Source organism: Salmo trutta, chromosome 5 (assembly GCF_901001165.1).
Source record: "Salmo trutta chromosome 5, fSalTru1.1, whole genome shotgun sequence".
Taxonomy (NCBI): domain Eukaryota; kingdom Metazoa; phylum Chordata; class Actinopteri; order Salmoniformes; family Salmonidae; genus Salmo; species Salmo trutta.
The window spans coordinates 23,609,594-23,626,545 of NC_042961.1; the positions used below are offsets into that span (position 1 = coordinate 23,609,594).

The following is a 16,952-nucleotide window of genomic DNA, read 5'->3' on the forward strand; positions in this document are numbered from 1 at the left end:
CTCGAAAGGGAATTGGATAGCATGAATAAAGGCAAATCACCTGGATGGGATGGTATTCTTCCTGAGGTCTATTTAACATTTTGGAATCAATTAGGTCCACTATTGCTCGAAATGATTAATAAAGCCGTTCACAAAGGTTAATTTGGGAGAGATTTGAAGACAGCACTAATTTCGCTTTTATTTTTTTTTAAAAGGTAAGGATGCCACCCAGTGTTCCCCTATCTTTGATAAACACAGATATTCAACGGTTTTTGAAAATGTTGTCGTCTCGTCTCGAGACTAACTTAACCAAATTGATAACCTTGCATAACCTCCGTCGACTATTACTTAATATCTTAGATGCTTTATTAGAAACAACAGCTTCTTGGGCTATCGTCTCTCAATGTAGAAAAAGCTTTTGATAAACTAGACTTGTCATATCTCTGGTCTGTCTTGGAACATAGGGGAATTGGCTCCAATTTCATTAATATTATTAAAATACTATATGCCAATCCTTCAGCCATAGTTATAACAGGCAATATCTGCTCTTCTCCGTTCAGAATCACGAGAAGCAGCAGATAAGGTGATCCAATTTCACTTCTGCTATTCTTATTACCTATTTGAACATCTGGCCCAATCAAAGGAAATAACACCAATTCCTCTCAAATCTACTGATCACTTCATCTCATTATACACAGACAACATTTGACTATATCTAAACAATGTGTCTGAATTGCCCCCAAATGCATTGAAGATCATAGATAAATTCAGCTTAATCTCAAGTTATACAATTTATTTAACCAAATCAGCCCTACTGCCTCTCAAGACCCCGATGGAGGACTCCATCTCTACTTATGGAATCCCAATCGTTTCCCATTTTAAATATTTGGGAGCAGATATATTTCCTTCCTTTGATAAAACCATTGCCAGAAGCTTTAACAGAACGCTCATATTAATTAAATCTGACCTCAGTAGATGGAATAATATCCCAGTTTCTTTAACCGGCGGAACCTATTGTCAAAATGTAATATATTGCAACGGTTGAATGTAGTTCAATGCTTCCCATGGCTCCCCCTTCTGGCTATTTGGATCAAATTCATAGTGTATATGGCAAGGTAAACAATCCCGGATAAAATTAATACATTTACAAAGAGGGAAAAACATAGGAGGACTATCCATACCAAACTTTAAATTGTATTTCCAGGCTCTAGCATTTCGTGCTATCCTAAATTGGTTTACAAATTATTATTCTGCCCCTTGGCTGAGTATAGAGAGAAGTATGGTGTCTCCTATTGCCCTGGAAGAGGTGTTCTTCACTAATATATCCCTTAAACAATTTGAACTACGCTTTGATCCTATTATTGTTAACGTTATTTTTATTTGGCGCAAAATTGAAAAACAATGTAACTGGGAATCAAGATGGCATGCCCTACTTCAATATTTCACAATAATGCCTTGCGATCTGGAGAGCGGCCTTTTGCATCCCCCCCAATGGTCCAAATGTGGAATCCTTACCCTTGCCCATATCATGGACAGTAATGGTTTGAGAACATTCCCAGATTTGAAAGACACATACATATTACCAGGCAACTCCTTTTTTCTAAATTTACAACTTAGGTCAGCTATGCTGGCCTATGGAGTCCCTTGGAAAACCCAACTACCGAACCATCCAATGATGGGATTTATAAATAAATTAACTGGGCTCCCGAAAGGACTGATCTCTATAATATATCAAAACTTTTTGGAAAGCTCATAGTTTGAGCTAGCCATTAAAAAAGTATGGTCCACAGATCTAATTGAATCTGAACCACAAAATAGGAACTTGGTGTCCCGTAATACGAACCAACAATTTATACATTTTAACTTTGTTCACAGACTGTATTTAACACCAAGGAAACATTTTATGATGAAATTGGCCCCAACTCCCAACTGTTCACTGTGTCCTTGAAATCAGGTTGGCACATTCTTTCATATGATGTGGGAGTAGGGCTGTTGCGGTGACTTTATTACAGCCACACCGGCAGTCACAAGTCATGAAGGCAGTCAAATTCCACATGACTGTTTGTTTAGTCAAGGTAACTAGGCTTCTCCAAGCTCTGACTGTTGATGGTCATTAGTAGCCTACCAAACTTGCTAACTGCCTGGTACTCAGCACTCTATTGTCCTCTAATCTCTCTGATATCATTGCAAATGTAATTGAAAATCTAATCAAACACTTCATGAGAGGCCATGAGCTCATGTTGCGCAACATTTCTATAGGCTATGCAATTGCATGAGAACAGAGTGATGGCCTCTATTAAAAAGATGAGGAACCCATCAGCTTTCTATAGGCTAGGCCTACTATATTTATTTCTCAACTTTCCTAATATTAAGCAGATTACTTATCTTTACAACAGGAGTACAGCCTACCTGGCTGACATGAAAATGAACCACGGGAAAAGTGTCCATTCAAGTTGATAGATGACATTTTTCCACTGTCCCTGTTTCGAGACAGGTGCATGATAATGGTCCATTCTGAATCAAAACTAATTTCACACATACATCATTTAGTATATGTAGGTGAGTGTTGAACTTTTGTTGCACACATATCCAGAGAATGCTGCGTACCATTTTGCGCGATGACGCTGTTGGTGTGATCAAGGCGCAAGATGGCAACCACCTCACTCTCTCCCATTTAACCAGTGGAAACAGTTACTATTAGAAGCTCTAACATCAGAACTATCCACAGCTAGAATGAATGGTGCTAGTCAAGGAACAATTGAGACCTGGACGAATATACTTGACTCTGTAAAGAACAATCTCAGCTAAAGCCCCACACATACAAGCCAATTATATACACTACAGTTCAAAGGTTTGGGGGTCACTTAGAAATGTCAGAACCGTAGGATAAATAACTGGGGCAAACAATGAAAGATCTTACAATATTCGATGATGACATTTCTCTAAAACAGGCTACATGTGTACTACCAAGTCAGAACAGTAGGCTATATGCCTATTCATTCAGCACTTCTGAAATGGACAACGACATTTCAGAACATGGGCTGTTCTTACAGTATTCGCCCTGTACACCAAGTCCGAACAGTACGTTAAATTAACAGGGGCGTATAAGCAGACAATGAAAGCTCTTACAATTGGGGCACGTACGCAGGCAATGAAAGCTGTTACAATATTCGATGACATTTCTATAAAACTGGCTATAGATTACATGTGCACAACCAAGTACGAACAGTTGTACAAACAGTCCCTGCAGTGCTGTCTCACAATTGCCACACCATTTAAAAAGCATGCTATAATTCTGGCAAGCATGTACCTATTCTCCTCTGTTTGTTGGTTATGAAGCTCGACGGCTCGTCAATATGTGGTGTCTAGCTGAGCCACAACGTTTGATTTCCCCAGTAATCCCAGTTTAACAGCGTTGTCTATATGGGATGCACAATTCTCATGTTTTGAGAATCCTTTCAGACAGATGCTTTAAATCCTTAAACCCAGACTTAGACAACACCCCCTCTCCACTGAATTTGCGATTTACGACTTGTTGTGTAATGTTTATGCTCAATGGCCGATGAACAGCGAGACATTTTATCTATAATTTCTCTTCATATGACAAGGATTGAAAAGGATTTGCCAGTAGATTGTCAACGTGATTCATGATGATCATTGCTTGTCTGGCTTGCTAACTAAGATTTTGAAAGTATGATGTTGACATGATCAGTCCTATCAAAGCTACGGTAGATAAATAATTTGTCAATTTTATCTGTGGCCAATGAGCTTGAGCATTATTGGACAGGCACTTCTACTGTAAATCTATGGCAGCACCCAAAGGGGCTTGAACTTTCTAGCTCTCCCTGTAGATTTTGCGGTGACATAGTGTCCTAATGAGTGATAGAACACTGAGCCGATCACATCGAAACTAGGGAACATTACCAACCCCTACGCTCTGTATTTTCACTGGCTGCCCTACCACCACAGAAATCACTGAGCTAGGCTGAAACACCTGTATTTTGGAGCTGCCTTACTCAGTGCCACCATAGGGGATTGCTTTATTGGTGGCACTGTCAGTGATTTATTTAGAATTCAAGACACACTTAACCAGCATGGCTTCCACAGTATTCTGCAGCGATACGCCATCCCATCTGGTTTGGGCTTAGTGGGACTATCATTTGTTTTTCAACAGGACAATTACCCAACACACCTCCAGCACCCCCACACCATCACACCTCCTACTCCATTATTCACGGTGGGAACTACACATGTGGAGATCATCAGTTCACCTACTCTGCGTCTCACAAACACATGGCGGTTGGAACCAAAAATCTCAAATGTGTACTTGTCAGACCAATGGACAGATGTCCACTGGTCTAATGTCCATTGCTCGTGTTTCTTGGCCCAAGAAAGTCCCTTATTCTTTTTGGTGTCCTTTAGTAGTGGTTTCTTTGCAGAAATTTGACCATGAAGGCCTGTCTCCTCTAAACAGTTGATGTTGAGGTGTGTCTGTTACTTGAACTCTGAAGCATTTATTTGGGCTGCAATTTCTGAGGGTCGTAACTCTAATGAACTTATCTTCTGCAGCAGAGGTAACTCTGGGTCTTCCTTTCCTGTGGCGGTCCTCATGGGAGCCAGTTTCATCATAGCGCTTGATGGTTTTTGCGACTGCACTTGAAAAAACTTTAAAAGTCTTTAAAACTTTCTGGATTGACTGACCTTCATGTCTTAAAGTAATGATGGACTGTCATTACTCTTTGCTTATTTGAGCTGTTCTTGCCATAATATGGACATGGTCTTTTACCAAATAGGGCTATCTTCTGTATACTACCCCCACCTTGTCATAACAAACAGATTAAGTAAAGAAATTCTACAAATGATATTTTACCAAGGCACACCTGTTATTTGAAATGCATTCCAGGTGACTACTTCATGAAGCTGGTTGAGAGAATGCCAAGAGTTTGCAAAGCTGTCATCAAGGCAAAGGATGGCTACTTTGAAGAATCTAAAATTTTAAATATATTTAGATTTGTTTAACACTTTTTTTGGTTACTACATGATTCCATATGTGTTATTTCATAGTTTTGATGTCTTAACTATTATTCTACAATGTAGAAAATAGTAAAAATAAAGAAAACCCTGGAATGAGTAGGTGTGTCCAAACTTTTGAATATATTCAAAAGTTTGGACACACCTACTCATTCCAGGGTTTTTCTATAATACACTGCTCAAAAAAATAAAGGGAGCACTAAAATAACACATCCTAGATCTGAATGAATTAAATAATCTTATTAAATACTTTTTTCTTTACATAGTTGAATGTGCTGACAACAAAATCACACAAAAATAATCAATGGAAATCCAATTTATCAACCCATGGAGGTCTGGATTTGGAGTCACACTCAAAATTAAAGTGGAAAACCACACTACAGGCTGATCCAACTTTGATGTAATGTCCTTAAAACAAGTCAAAATGAGGCTCAGTAGTGTGTGTGGCCTCCACGTGCCTGTATGACCTCCCTACAACGCCTGGGCATGCTCCTGATGAGGTGGCGGATGGTCTCCTGAGGGATCTCCTCCCAGACCTGGACTAAAGCATCCGCCAACTCCTGGACAGTCTGTGGTGCAACGTGGCGTTGGTGGATGGAGCGAGACATGATGTCCCAGATGTGCTCAATTGGATTCAGGTCTGGGGAACGGGCGGGCCAGTCCATAGCATCAATGCCTTCCTCTTGCAGGAACTGCTGACACACTCCAGCCACATGAGGTCTAGCATTGTCTTGCATTAGGAGGAACCCAGGGCCAACCGCACCAGCATATGGTCTCACAAGGGGTCTGAGGATCTCATCTCGGTACCTAATGGCAGTCAGGCTACCTCTGGCGAGCACATGGAGGGCTGTGCGGCCCCCCAAAGAAATGCCACCCCACACCATGACTGACCCACCGCCAAACCGGTCATGCTGGAGGATGTTGCAGGCAGCAGAACGTTCTCCACGGCGTCTCCAGACTCTGTCACGTCTGTCACGTGCTCAGTGTGAACCTGCTTTCATCTGTGAAGAGCACAGGGCGCCAGTGGCGAATTTGCCAATCTTGGTGTTCTCTGGCAAATGCCAAACGTCCTGCATGGTGTTGGGCTGTAAGCACAACCCCCACCTGTGGACGTCGGGCCCTCATACCACCCTCATGGAGTCTGTTTCTGACCGTTTGAGCAGACACATGCACATTTGTAGCCTGCTGGAGGTCATTTTGCAGGGCTCTGGCAGTGCTTCTCCTGCTCCTCCTTGCACAAAGGCAGAGGTAGCGGTCCTGCTGCTGGGTTGTTGCCCTCCTACGGCCTCCTCCACATCTCCTTATGTACTGGCCTGTCTCCTGGTAGCGCCTCTATGCTCTGGACACTACGCTGACAGACACAGCAAACCTTCTTGCCACAGCTCACATTGATGTGCCATCCTGGATGAGCTGCACTACCTGAGCCACTTGTGTGGGTTGTAGACTCCGTCTCATGCTACCACTAGAGTGAAAGCACCGCCAGCATTCAAAAGTGACCAAAACATCAGCCAGGAAGCATAGGAACTGAGAAGTGGTCTGTGGTCACCACCTGCAGAACCACTCCTTTATTGGGGGTGTCTTGCTAATTGCCTATAATTTCCACCTGTTGTCTATTCCATTTGCATAACAGCATGTGAAATTTATTGTCAATCGGTGTTGCTTCCTAAGTGGACAGTTTGATTTCACAGAAGTGTGATTGACTTGGAGTTACATTGTGTTGTTTAAGTGTTCCCTTTATTTTTTTGAGCTGTGTGTGTGTGTGTGTGTGTGTGTGTGTGTGTGTGTGTGTGTGTGTGTGTGTGTGTGTATATATATATATATATATATATATATATATATATATATATATATATATATATATATATATATAGTACCAGTCAAAAGAGTTCATTAGGGTTTTTCTTTATTTTTAGAGAGAGAGAGAGATATCTATCCCACCTGACCGGAATGATAGGTCGCCACTGCCCTAAATGTAGGCAAATTTTTCTGGGGGCAATGAAGAGATTCGGGATCTTTCCCCAACCCGTTTCCATTGTTTATTTCCAGTGACCTCTTTATCAATCTAGCCTATTTATTTGACTCGGTTATCCCAGAGCTTTGTAGGCCTAAATGCTTGGGTGAATCAAGAACCAACCATTTAGTTGTAATTTACTGATCTGGTCAGATTATGATGCTGCCTTTTAAATGAGAATTAACAATGGTCCACTAATGTCTGGCAGTCTGTCTGGCATTAGATACATGCTCAATATTAATATTGTACAGTGTAAATAAAGGTATTGCACATATTTTGCCATGCCTTTATGGAGTATGTCACTACCATCAGCATATTAATTATGAATATTTTGAGCGATTCTGATATTACAACTACTAGTAATTAGGCTACTATAGTGTGTCTCATGTCCCCAGTGCACCTTAGAAAAAAAGTCCCCTAGGTTGGGCTGTTCTCTGACCATGTTGTGTCATCGTTGATCCTACAGCCTCTCATTTTCCATTAGTCAGCTTAAAAGTTTCCCTACTCTCTCGTCCGCACTACGAACGGCTGATATCCGTTTCCTTCCACACTGGACGGACTAGCTAGCGAAGATGGCGGCGGCAGAATCTGATCGTGAAGTACCGTCTGCTCTGTGTACTGAATTCCTGAATTTCTCTGCCAAGGACACAGCTTCGGTATGTGACAGTTTCCATATGTGTATATATTTGATGTGATGTTTCTTATCAAAGGGTATAGGGCGCACCAATTTCATCGACTATATTCATTTCTATATTTTTCCATCTCGACTTGTTTTTCTTCAATGCGATGATGATGATGGCCTAGGCTACAGTACGGGAACATGGCTAATGCTAACTAGCGTTCTAGAAAATGGCATTAGCTAACCTATGACATTGCATAACTGTAATATAATGATTGGAATCGATACTATACCAGCTATTTTATATTGGTAGGAATGTGTCCAGGATTATTTTATACAATACTAGCTAACGTTATAGGCTAGGGTCACTTGGCAGACAGTATTTTTGGTATTGCCGGCCAACAATTTGTTCGCCGCACTGTCTGAACGTCAAGCAGTTGTTCCATAACTAGCAGCAGTAGTAGTTAGCTATCCTGTATAACTTGCGTACCAACAAACCCGTAATATCTGTTGTTGGGAATTGTCCTTATTCGCTCCGTGAAATCCGCACTGTTAATGTTAACAAAACCAGTTGGGGAGAGTGGGGTGTAGTTAGGGAGAGCTCGGCCGTTATGCTTGGGTCACACCGACAGTGTTACCGCAAAATAGCACACAGCAACCACGGGATATGTGTGCAACAAAAGTTCAACATGTATCTTCTGTTACCATTTCTGTCAAACCGTCTTCGCATACGTTCGATAAATCCAACGTGTGCACCACACAGAACGCACTACAACTGCCAATGCTGCAAGACAAACGTATCGTTCCATTGGAAATGAATGTACTTCTGGTGTCCCAAAACGCAAAGCTCTGTCGGTGTGATCGAGGCGTTTACCAGCTAGCATCGTAGCTCCCTGATCAGACCAACAAGGTATTTGCTTCAATTCTGCATAATACATCCTGCAGGCACACTTTATTTCATGATGTAACCCAAAAATGTTGCTGGATATATGCAACACAAATTCAACATTCAACATGTGTTACTATTTCTGTCAAGTCAATTTGATGTATACATTGGATGAATCCAATGAATGTACTACACAAAACAAAGAACGCACTGCAACTGCCTCAGCAATCACAGTGTTCCATTGGAAATGAATGTACTTCTGTTGTACCAAAACGCAAGTTGCTGTCTGTCTGATCGAGGGGTAGTGATGCCAGGTTACAGAAAAGCTTGACGTTAGCTATTTGCACAAACCTAGCTAACTAGCTAGTTATTAATGCTACCTACTAGTCACGTATTGTTAATAACGGTAAAACAGATGTTTTCCATTCCCCAATTGGCCTACCCAGTGTGATACAGCACTTGTTGATTGTGAATACTTCACTAGCTAGCCAAAATGTATTCCAAATGTATCAAATTGTCAATACAGTGTCCTTGTACTTGGGCCTTCAGTAGCTCTGGTGTCAATCACTACCAACAGATGTGAGAACAATCCATAACATTAAGCATCGAGTCTAATTCTAAATATGCTAAACATTGTGTTGATCACACTAAACGAAATATCAACTTCAGTGGTCTTTCATTTCCCCATTTACACTCGGCCTAAGACTACATGTTGTCTACATGTGACATCTGCCCCCCTGCAGGCTATATACCAGGCTAAGAGCTCACTCTCCACATATGCCACAATATGCCATGTACTAGATGTGACTGTGCTAGTTTATCACTGTCATTTGATGAATTCTTATTTGCTAGGATTGACATTAAGGGTTGCTCTATTGCCTGGGGCAAGTGAACTGAGCAGTCATGGAAGTTGAGCCTGCTCCGAGGTTGCCCCATTGGGCAGGTGATTATCATTTTTTTTAGCTATATTGATAACGACCTAAATGCAAAGAATTCCAGTAGTCTGGTCTTTCTCGTTCCTCCCGTGTATAGGTAAAAATAGCTACTATTTCATGCAAGTGATCCAGTGATTGTCTGGAATTTTGGGTTGACAATTAGGCTGTTATATTTTATAGAGCCCGACAGATGTTATCGGACTATATTGGCCTTTTACCGCTATATCAGTATCGGACGATTATTCCACTGATAACCGATATTCAATAAATAGGATGAAAAAATGGAATCTCATACTAATCTGAACACTTGTGGTCATTCTCATGATGTCATTCATTTAACAACGTAAGGAATCAACATTTGAAAGATTTTTCTTGGACAATTGCCCTTTTGGGTGGAAATTTGAGAATTCGGGATGGGAAAAAAAGTAAGTTTAAAAAAAATATCCCCCCGGTGTAAAACAGTATATCGGCAGATACATCGGTAAGTTTCTAATATAGAGCGGGAGTGAGTGGCTCGCTTATCAAAGCAGCAGGCCCCAGCAGAACAGGCATAGGGGCATGCCAGATACTTTCATTACAGGAAACACGAGGCTAATGCTCTTACTGTTTGACCATGGTTTTAACCTCCTAAAAAAAAAAAAAAAAAGAGGACGTTTGGAGTGAGGTGACCATTTAGAATGTGCTGCTCACGCCGATGCAACCAATATGATTATTTATTTTTTTACTTGCACAGCCAAGTCAAAGGGTCGCATTATGCGACTAAATGGTTGCAGTCTGGAGCCCTGCCTATAGGCTAACGTATGTATGTTCATCGTTCAAGATTCAGCTCTGCTCATCATACAATAAAGACCACCCCATATAACTAAGTCAAATTCATATAAGTTGGACCTGGACTGTGTTCAATGCCCTCAAGTCTGAAAGGCTAACAGGTTTGTTGTAATGTTTATGTCTCACTGTCACCCCCCTCCCCACCCCCCCTACACAGAAATGGCTCCAAGTGACCGACCTATACAAGGAGGTGTACCAGCACCTGGCCCGCTATGTACCCAAGATCTACTGCCTGGGGCCCAACCTGAACCCCCAGAGTGAGGACCTGCTGGCCCAGCTGCTGCTGCAGGCCCCTCTAGAGTGGTACCTGTGTGGGGAGGACCCCTCTACGGGGCTTGCCAAGCTGGAGCAGAACAACCAGCCATCACAGCTCTGTGGACACGTGTTCAGAGTGGGAGAGCCCACCTACTCATGCAGGTGGGGGTAGTTGTGGTCTCGTTAGACAGGCAGACAGAAAGACAGACACACATATGTATGCTAGCTGTCCTTCCCTGTGAATTGGGTCAGGTTGGTCCTGTGTTAAGTCTCAGGTCAAACCGTAAGCTTCCTAGTAAGCGGTGCTGTCTCGATAAGGTCGAGGTCACTTCCGTTTACAGGATCAGCTTGACCATACTAGCTAATTCCATACACACCCAAGTGTGTGTTCAATGGAAAGCCATTGCAATGCACTCCCATGCTTATTGTACTGTATGTGCTGTATAGCCTAATTGAACATTCATTCCATGAGTATTGTTTTTATTTTTCCTGAACAACAACTCCTTTGTATTGGCATTGAGTAAGAGGGTAGCATGGGATCAAGACATGACCTGGTGGAACCTTGGAAGACAATGTTAGGTACTGTTGCTGTCCCTCCTGCTTCTCTCACAATCTAGCTCTCTCTCCTGCAGGGAATGTGCTGCAGACCCCACCTGTGTGCTTTGTATGCAGTGTTTCCTGGGCAGTGTGCATAAAGAACATCGCTACAGGGTAAGAAGGTCCACACAACCTCTATCATACACTCAAGGGTTCAGTATAAGCAGGCCAACAGCCTTAACAATGGCTAGTAGTGCTGAGCCATTAACTGTCATTTTGTTTTATGAAACAACTAATTGACCCACTTTGGTTCAATAACATGAATTCCATTTTTTATATTACTTTTTTTTCATTTGTGAGCCCAACACGCTGTTTCCCTACAGAGAAATCATTCACGAGAGAAGTCAAGAACTATGTGGGACGCTGGGCTGAAGGGAGTTGTAGTTTTCATTAAGCAAATATTCAACCTAGTTCTGCGCATACCCATGGTAATTAACTACAATGACCATAATCCATTGCGCCTGTTTTTTCCAGCTCGGACAGAGACGGATCAGAGAGGAAGAGGCGAAGCGAGAGGTTTCACTCTAGCCAAAATCTGTCCAAAATAAATAAGCCCAATACTCTCTCTGGGCTTATTTTGGACCTAAGCTTGTCAGCTGCCTTTGGGACAACGACTTCCATTGTTAGGGCAGAGACATGAGTATCTCATCATTATATACAAATCTCTGGAAGAATACAACTTTTACGCCTGCTATGTTAGGTTAGATGCACACAGACCGCATGAGAGAGAAATGTACACGACGACGAAAGGGACACAGGCGGTTTGTGAAAGAATGCCTTATTTACTTTGAATAACTAGTCAAATGTATTTTGGCAGACAGCTCTGCAGCATACTTAGGCAGGCCAGCGAAATAGGATGACTAAAGACAGGTCAGTATGTAATATACACAGCTGAAATATTATATTTCATAGTCGTTTCCTATTTTCTTCTGTTGATGTCTACCCAATGTGGACCTGACACAGACAATGGAATATTTTCAATGTTTTGGCAATTGAATGTTCACTATTTTTGGCTTTGAATTTCCATTAAAAGCTCTTAACATTGTAATATAATTATTTCATAATAAAAATAGTAATAACCGAAAAACGTGATTATTAAAAAAATAAAATAGTTATCGAACCAAAACGGAACCGACCTCAAAAAGCACAAATTGCTCAGCACTACTGGCTAGGTTTCAGTAGAAGCTCTGTCGCTGAATGGGTAGGTAAGTGAGTGGGTGATTGCCATGAGACGGGTTACCCAGTTGCTGCTCTGAATCCAGGCTGAGGATCAGGCAGGCTAATCCCATTTGGGCCTGGCTTGCCACTCTCCTGCCATGTGAGCCTCAGGATGGGTGCACCTATCCTCCTCAGGTCTTAAGCTCTGTTCACCCAAGAGTAGGTACAAGTTGCCCCTAACCACTGATACAAGGTCAGGTATATACTGTAGTTTTTAGGCCTACTAACAGTTAAGGTTAGGATTGGGGGGTAGGGTGAATTGATCTGTGGAAAATATGACCTTGAGTGCTTACTTATGCATTCTGGTGTTGTCTTACTCCCTTTTGTTTGTGTTCTAGAACATTCTAAAACACTCTACTTCAGGGCAGGAAGATGTATGTACAGTTGAAGTCGGAAGTTTACATGCACTTATGTTGGAATCATTAAAACTCGTTTTTCAACCACTCCACAAATTTCTTGATAACAAACTATAGTTTTGGCAAGTCGGTTAGGACATCTACTTTGTGCATGACACAAGTAATTTTTCTAACAATTGGTTAAAGACAGATTATTTCACTTATAATTCACCGTATCGCAATTCCAGTGGGTCAGAAGTTTACATACACTAAGTTGACTGTGCCTTTAAACAGCTTGGAAAATTCCAGAAAATGATGTCATGGCTTTAGAAGCTTCTGATAGGCTAATTGACATCATTTGAGTCAATTGGAGATGTAGCTGTATTTCAAGGCCTACCTTCAAACTCAGTGCCTCTTTGCTTGACATCATGGGAAAATCAAAAGAAATCAGCCAAGACCTCAGAAAGAAAATTGCAGACCTCCACAAGTCTGGTTCATCCTTGGGACCAATTTCAAACGCCTGAAGGTACCCTGTTCATCTGTACAAACAATCGTATGCAAGTATAAACACCATGGGACCACGCAGCCGTCATACCGCTCAGGAAGGAGACACGTTCTGTCTCCTGAGATGAACGTACTTTGGTGTGAAAAGTGCAAATCAATCCCAGAACAACAGCAAAGGACCTTGTACCTGTTTCCTCCAGCATCTTCACAAAATTATCTATATCCACAGTAAAACGAGTCCTATATCGAGATAACCTGAAAGGCCGCTCGGCAAGGAAGAAGCCACTGCTCCAAAACCGCCATAAAAAAGCCAGACTATGGTTTGCAACTGCACATGGGGACAAAGATCTTACTTTTTGGAGAAATGTCCTTTGGTCTGATGAAACAAAAATAGAACTGTTTGGCCATAATGACCATTGTTATGTTTGGAGGATAAAGGGGAAGGCTTGCAAGTCGAAGGACACCATCCCAACTGTGAAGCACGGGGGTGGGACCATCATGTTGTGGTGGTGCTTTGCTGCAGGAGGGACTGGTGCACTTCACATAATAGATGGTATCATGGGGGGGGGGGGGGGGGATTGTGGATATATTGACGCAACATCTCAAGACATCAGTCAGGAAGTTAACGCTTGGTCGCAAATGGGTCTTCCAAATGGACAATGACCCCAAGCATACTTCCAAAGTTGTTGCAAAATGGCTTAAGGCCAACAAAGTCAAGGTATTGGAGTGGCCATCACAACGTCCTGACCTCAATCCTATAGAAAATTTGTGGGCAGAACTGAAAAAGCGTGTGCGAGCAAGGAGGCCCACAAACCTGACTCAGTTACACCAGCTCTGTTCGGAGGAATGTGCCAAAATTCACCCAACTTATTGTGGGAAGCTTGTGGAAGGCTACCCGACATGTTTGACCCAAGTTAAACAATTTAAAGGCAATGTAGGTGATGTAGAAGGTGGTCATTGTTGTCGTCTTCCAAATGTAAACCATCCAGAAGCTTCTCTGTCTGCTGCATATGACTATGTACTTGTGTTGTCTTGCCTCACATATCGTCTCCCCTTCAGATGACGACCTCTGGGGGAGGGGGTTTCTGTGATTGTGGGGACACAGAGGCCTGGAAGAAAGGCCCTTACTGTCAGAAACATGAGCCCAACATCAGTGACTCTTGTCAGGAGGTGAGCAGCACTCAGCCACTGCTACTGTATATCATGTCTCATTCACATCTAATAAAAGAACACAGTTCATTCACTGCTGTTACTACACATTATGTTTCAAGTTGTTACAGATTGCTAATTGCCACTTTAATCATTCTTTGAGGTTGGCACAACATTATTTGTGTATTTGCAGGATCCCCTTGCCCACCTGTCAACAGACATGATTGCCCGCTGCTATAATGTCTTCTCTATTGTGCTGAAATACGCCGTGGACATGCTCACCTGGGACAAGGAGGACGAGCTGCCCCCGGGCCTGGAGCCTCCGTACGTACACACCCACACACGTGCACACAGGAAGTCATTTGTGATCACATGTCACGTTCTTGCTGGTCGTCATGACAACAAAATGCTTTTCATCTCTAGCCAGTTGATGTTCATGTCTGTTTGATTTGTCAGAGACCGAGGTGACACCTATTACTGCATGCTCTTCAATGACGAGGTCCACACCTACGAGCAAGTCATCTACACCCTCCAGAAGGCGGTCAACTGCACCCAGAAAGAAGCAGTCAGCTTCGCCACCACAGTAGACAGAGATGTGAGTGTGTTAATGACTTCATATTAGTGATGGGGGGGAAAAACATTTATAGTTACATATTGCAATCTTATATCTATATTTGACTCCAGGTATTAATTAGTTAAACATTATTTTACTACTGTAAGTAGTAGGGATGCACCGATATGACATTTTTGTCCGATACCGATATTTTCCTTGCCAATAAAACAGATACAGATACCGATAACCAATATTTAACATTTTAGCGGCCTTTTAAGCATTCTAGTACAGTTAAATAGTTGAAACAAGGTGTCATTTGTTCAGTTAGGAACAGATTGTTTAATAACTTGTAATTGAGAAATTACATCCCGTGAATGTATTTTATTAGCACAGCAGATATTCATGACACAAATAGTTTAGCTGCCCCGCATTACAAAGATGGTTAACTTGTCGGTGGCTCTTCTCACTATCCAATCTTGACTCTATGGAGAAACTTAAAAGTGCTTTGAAAGAGATATTGGTTGAAACTAAAATGCAGCTCATCATTTTAGCTTTAACTGCTTGAAAATATGACTGTCTCTAGGATGTCCTAAACTGCTATAAATGGCACAACTTCAGCTCTTTCAAATGTGCTCAGCTGACTTGACTAGTAAAATGAGAGCACATTTACAACACATCTCATCTTTCATTTAGGAAATAAAAAATAAATGAACAAAACTCCTTTGTTTTAAATTAAATGAAAATCTTGACCTAAATCAGCCATGAAAAAACAGAAAAGCCATCGGGCTTAGTCCATTTTCTTCCAGTGACTATAGATGGCTTGGTTACAGTATGACTGCCCATTTACAATTTTAACATTTGGGGGAGGTTTTTCTTCACAAAGAGGACCTGCTCAGCTTTCACACGAGAGTCCATTTCTTTTTTTTTGTCTACAATGTGTGACGCTGCACTGAAAAGGTGCTCACTGTACGCACTAGTACAGGGAGCACCAAGATACTTGCAACACGTTGCTTGTTACTTCTCCAGTATCCAAGTACATCTTCATTCCTGGTAATAGTAGGTTCTGTCAGGTATGCTAGTATCTGCAAATAATGGGAAAGGGGGTTAGTACATTAAATACAACATATTGCATTATTCTTGCATTCCAAAGGATCATTAGGCATAACATTGGCAAATGTTTGGCCGACGTAGTAACAGAAAATGAAAATACAACGCGTCTCTCTCTCGCAGAGACACACTGACCAAAAAGTTATTTTGTTGGAATTTACGTATGTCCCCATTACCAGTAAAACATCATCAAAACCTATTTCTTTCATTTACTTGCTGTGCTGTTTCGTTGTTCAGTCGTTTCATTCTCAACCAGGATTTTTATCATGCATGTCAAGCAGGGAAGTTTCAGCTCTGTCTGTCCGTGGCTTCTTCTGTCGTGGGTCCTCTTCCTTGGTGCGCGCTGTCACTGTGTCCGTTTCCATCTTGTCCAGCGGTGTCTTAACATTTCACGTAAACACTGTCTTGTCTGCATCGAAGTGGCGGTCCTTGTACCTAGCATCGAGCATGGTGGCGACACCGTAAAGGGGCTCAGAGAATACCCCCGAATCGCTTGTTCACAGCCTCTAGTATAGTACTTTTGCAAGTTTTAACCCCACGGTCTGTGTTGGCAGTTTTGTTGAGCAGGCGTTTCAATGCCGTGACCAAGGGTATCACGTCTGCTGCCGACATAGTTGATGAGCTTATTTCTCGAATCAGTTGTTCGAATGGAGCTCGGAGTGTGTTCATGTTTTCAATGAGAGTCCACTGGTTTGTACTGATTGTTGCGTACACGTTGATTGTTGCGTAGTCGGCTGCGTACACGCCAAGCGCTCGTTTTTGTTCCAGCAGGCTCTCCATCATGTAAAAAGTACTGTTCCATTTGGTGGATAAGTCTTGCTTAAGCCTTTTTGTTTTCACTCCAAGCTGTTCCTGTATTGCTTGCCGCCAGCTGTATGCTAGCTGTGAGTGTTTAAGATTACCCAATATCTTCCTACCTGTTGCCACTGTCAGATATGCTGCGTT

General features: G+C 42.0%; 1 protein-coding gene across 3 annotated transcripts in view; it reads left to right on the forward strand.

Annotated features, from left to right (window-relative positions):
* The first annotated feature begins 7,546 nt into the window (after positions 1-7,546).
* ubr2 (ubiquitin protein ligase E3 component n-recognin 2) overlaps positions 7,547-16,952 on the forward strand; it is a 41,802-nt gene continuing 32,396 nt past the window's right edge. For all 3 annotated transcript variants that reach the window (XM_029753060.1, XM_029753059.1, XM_029753061.1), the window contains exons 1-6: positions 7,547-7,677; positions 10,447-10,706; positions 11,177-11,255; positions 14,258-14,368; positions 14,541-14,671; positions 14,804-14,942. In XM_029753060.1, coding sequence (XP_029608920.1) covers positions 7,594-7,677; positions 10,447-10,706; positions 11,177-11,255; positions 14,258-14,368; positions 14,541-14,671; positions 14,804-14,942 — 804 coding nt within the window. In that variant the 5' untranslated portion in view covers positions 7,547-7,593. The remainder of the gene's footprint in view (positions 7,678-10,446; positions 10,707-11,176; positions 11,256-14,257; positions 14,369-14,540; positions 14,672-14,803; positions 14,943-16,952) is intronic.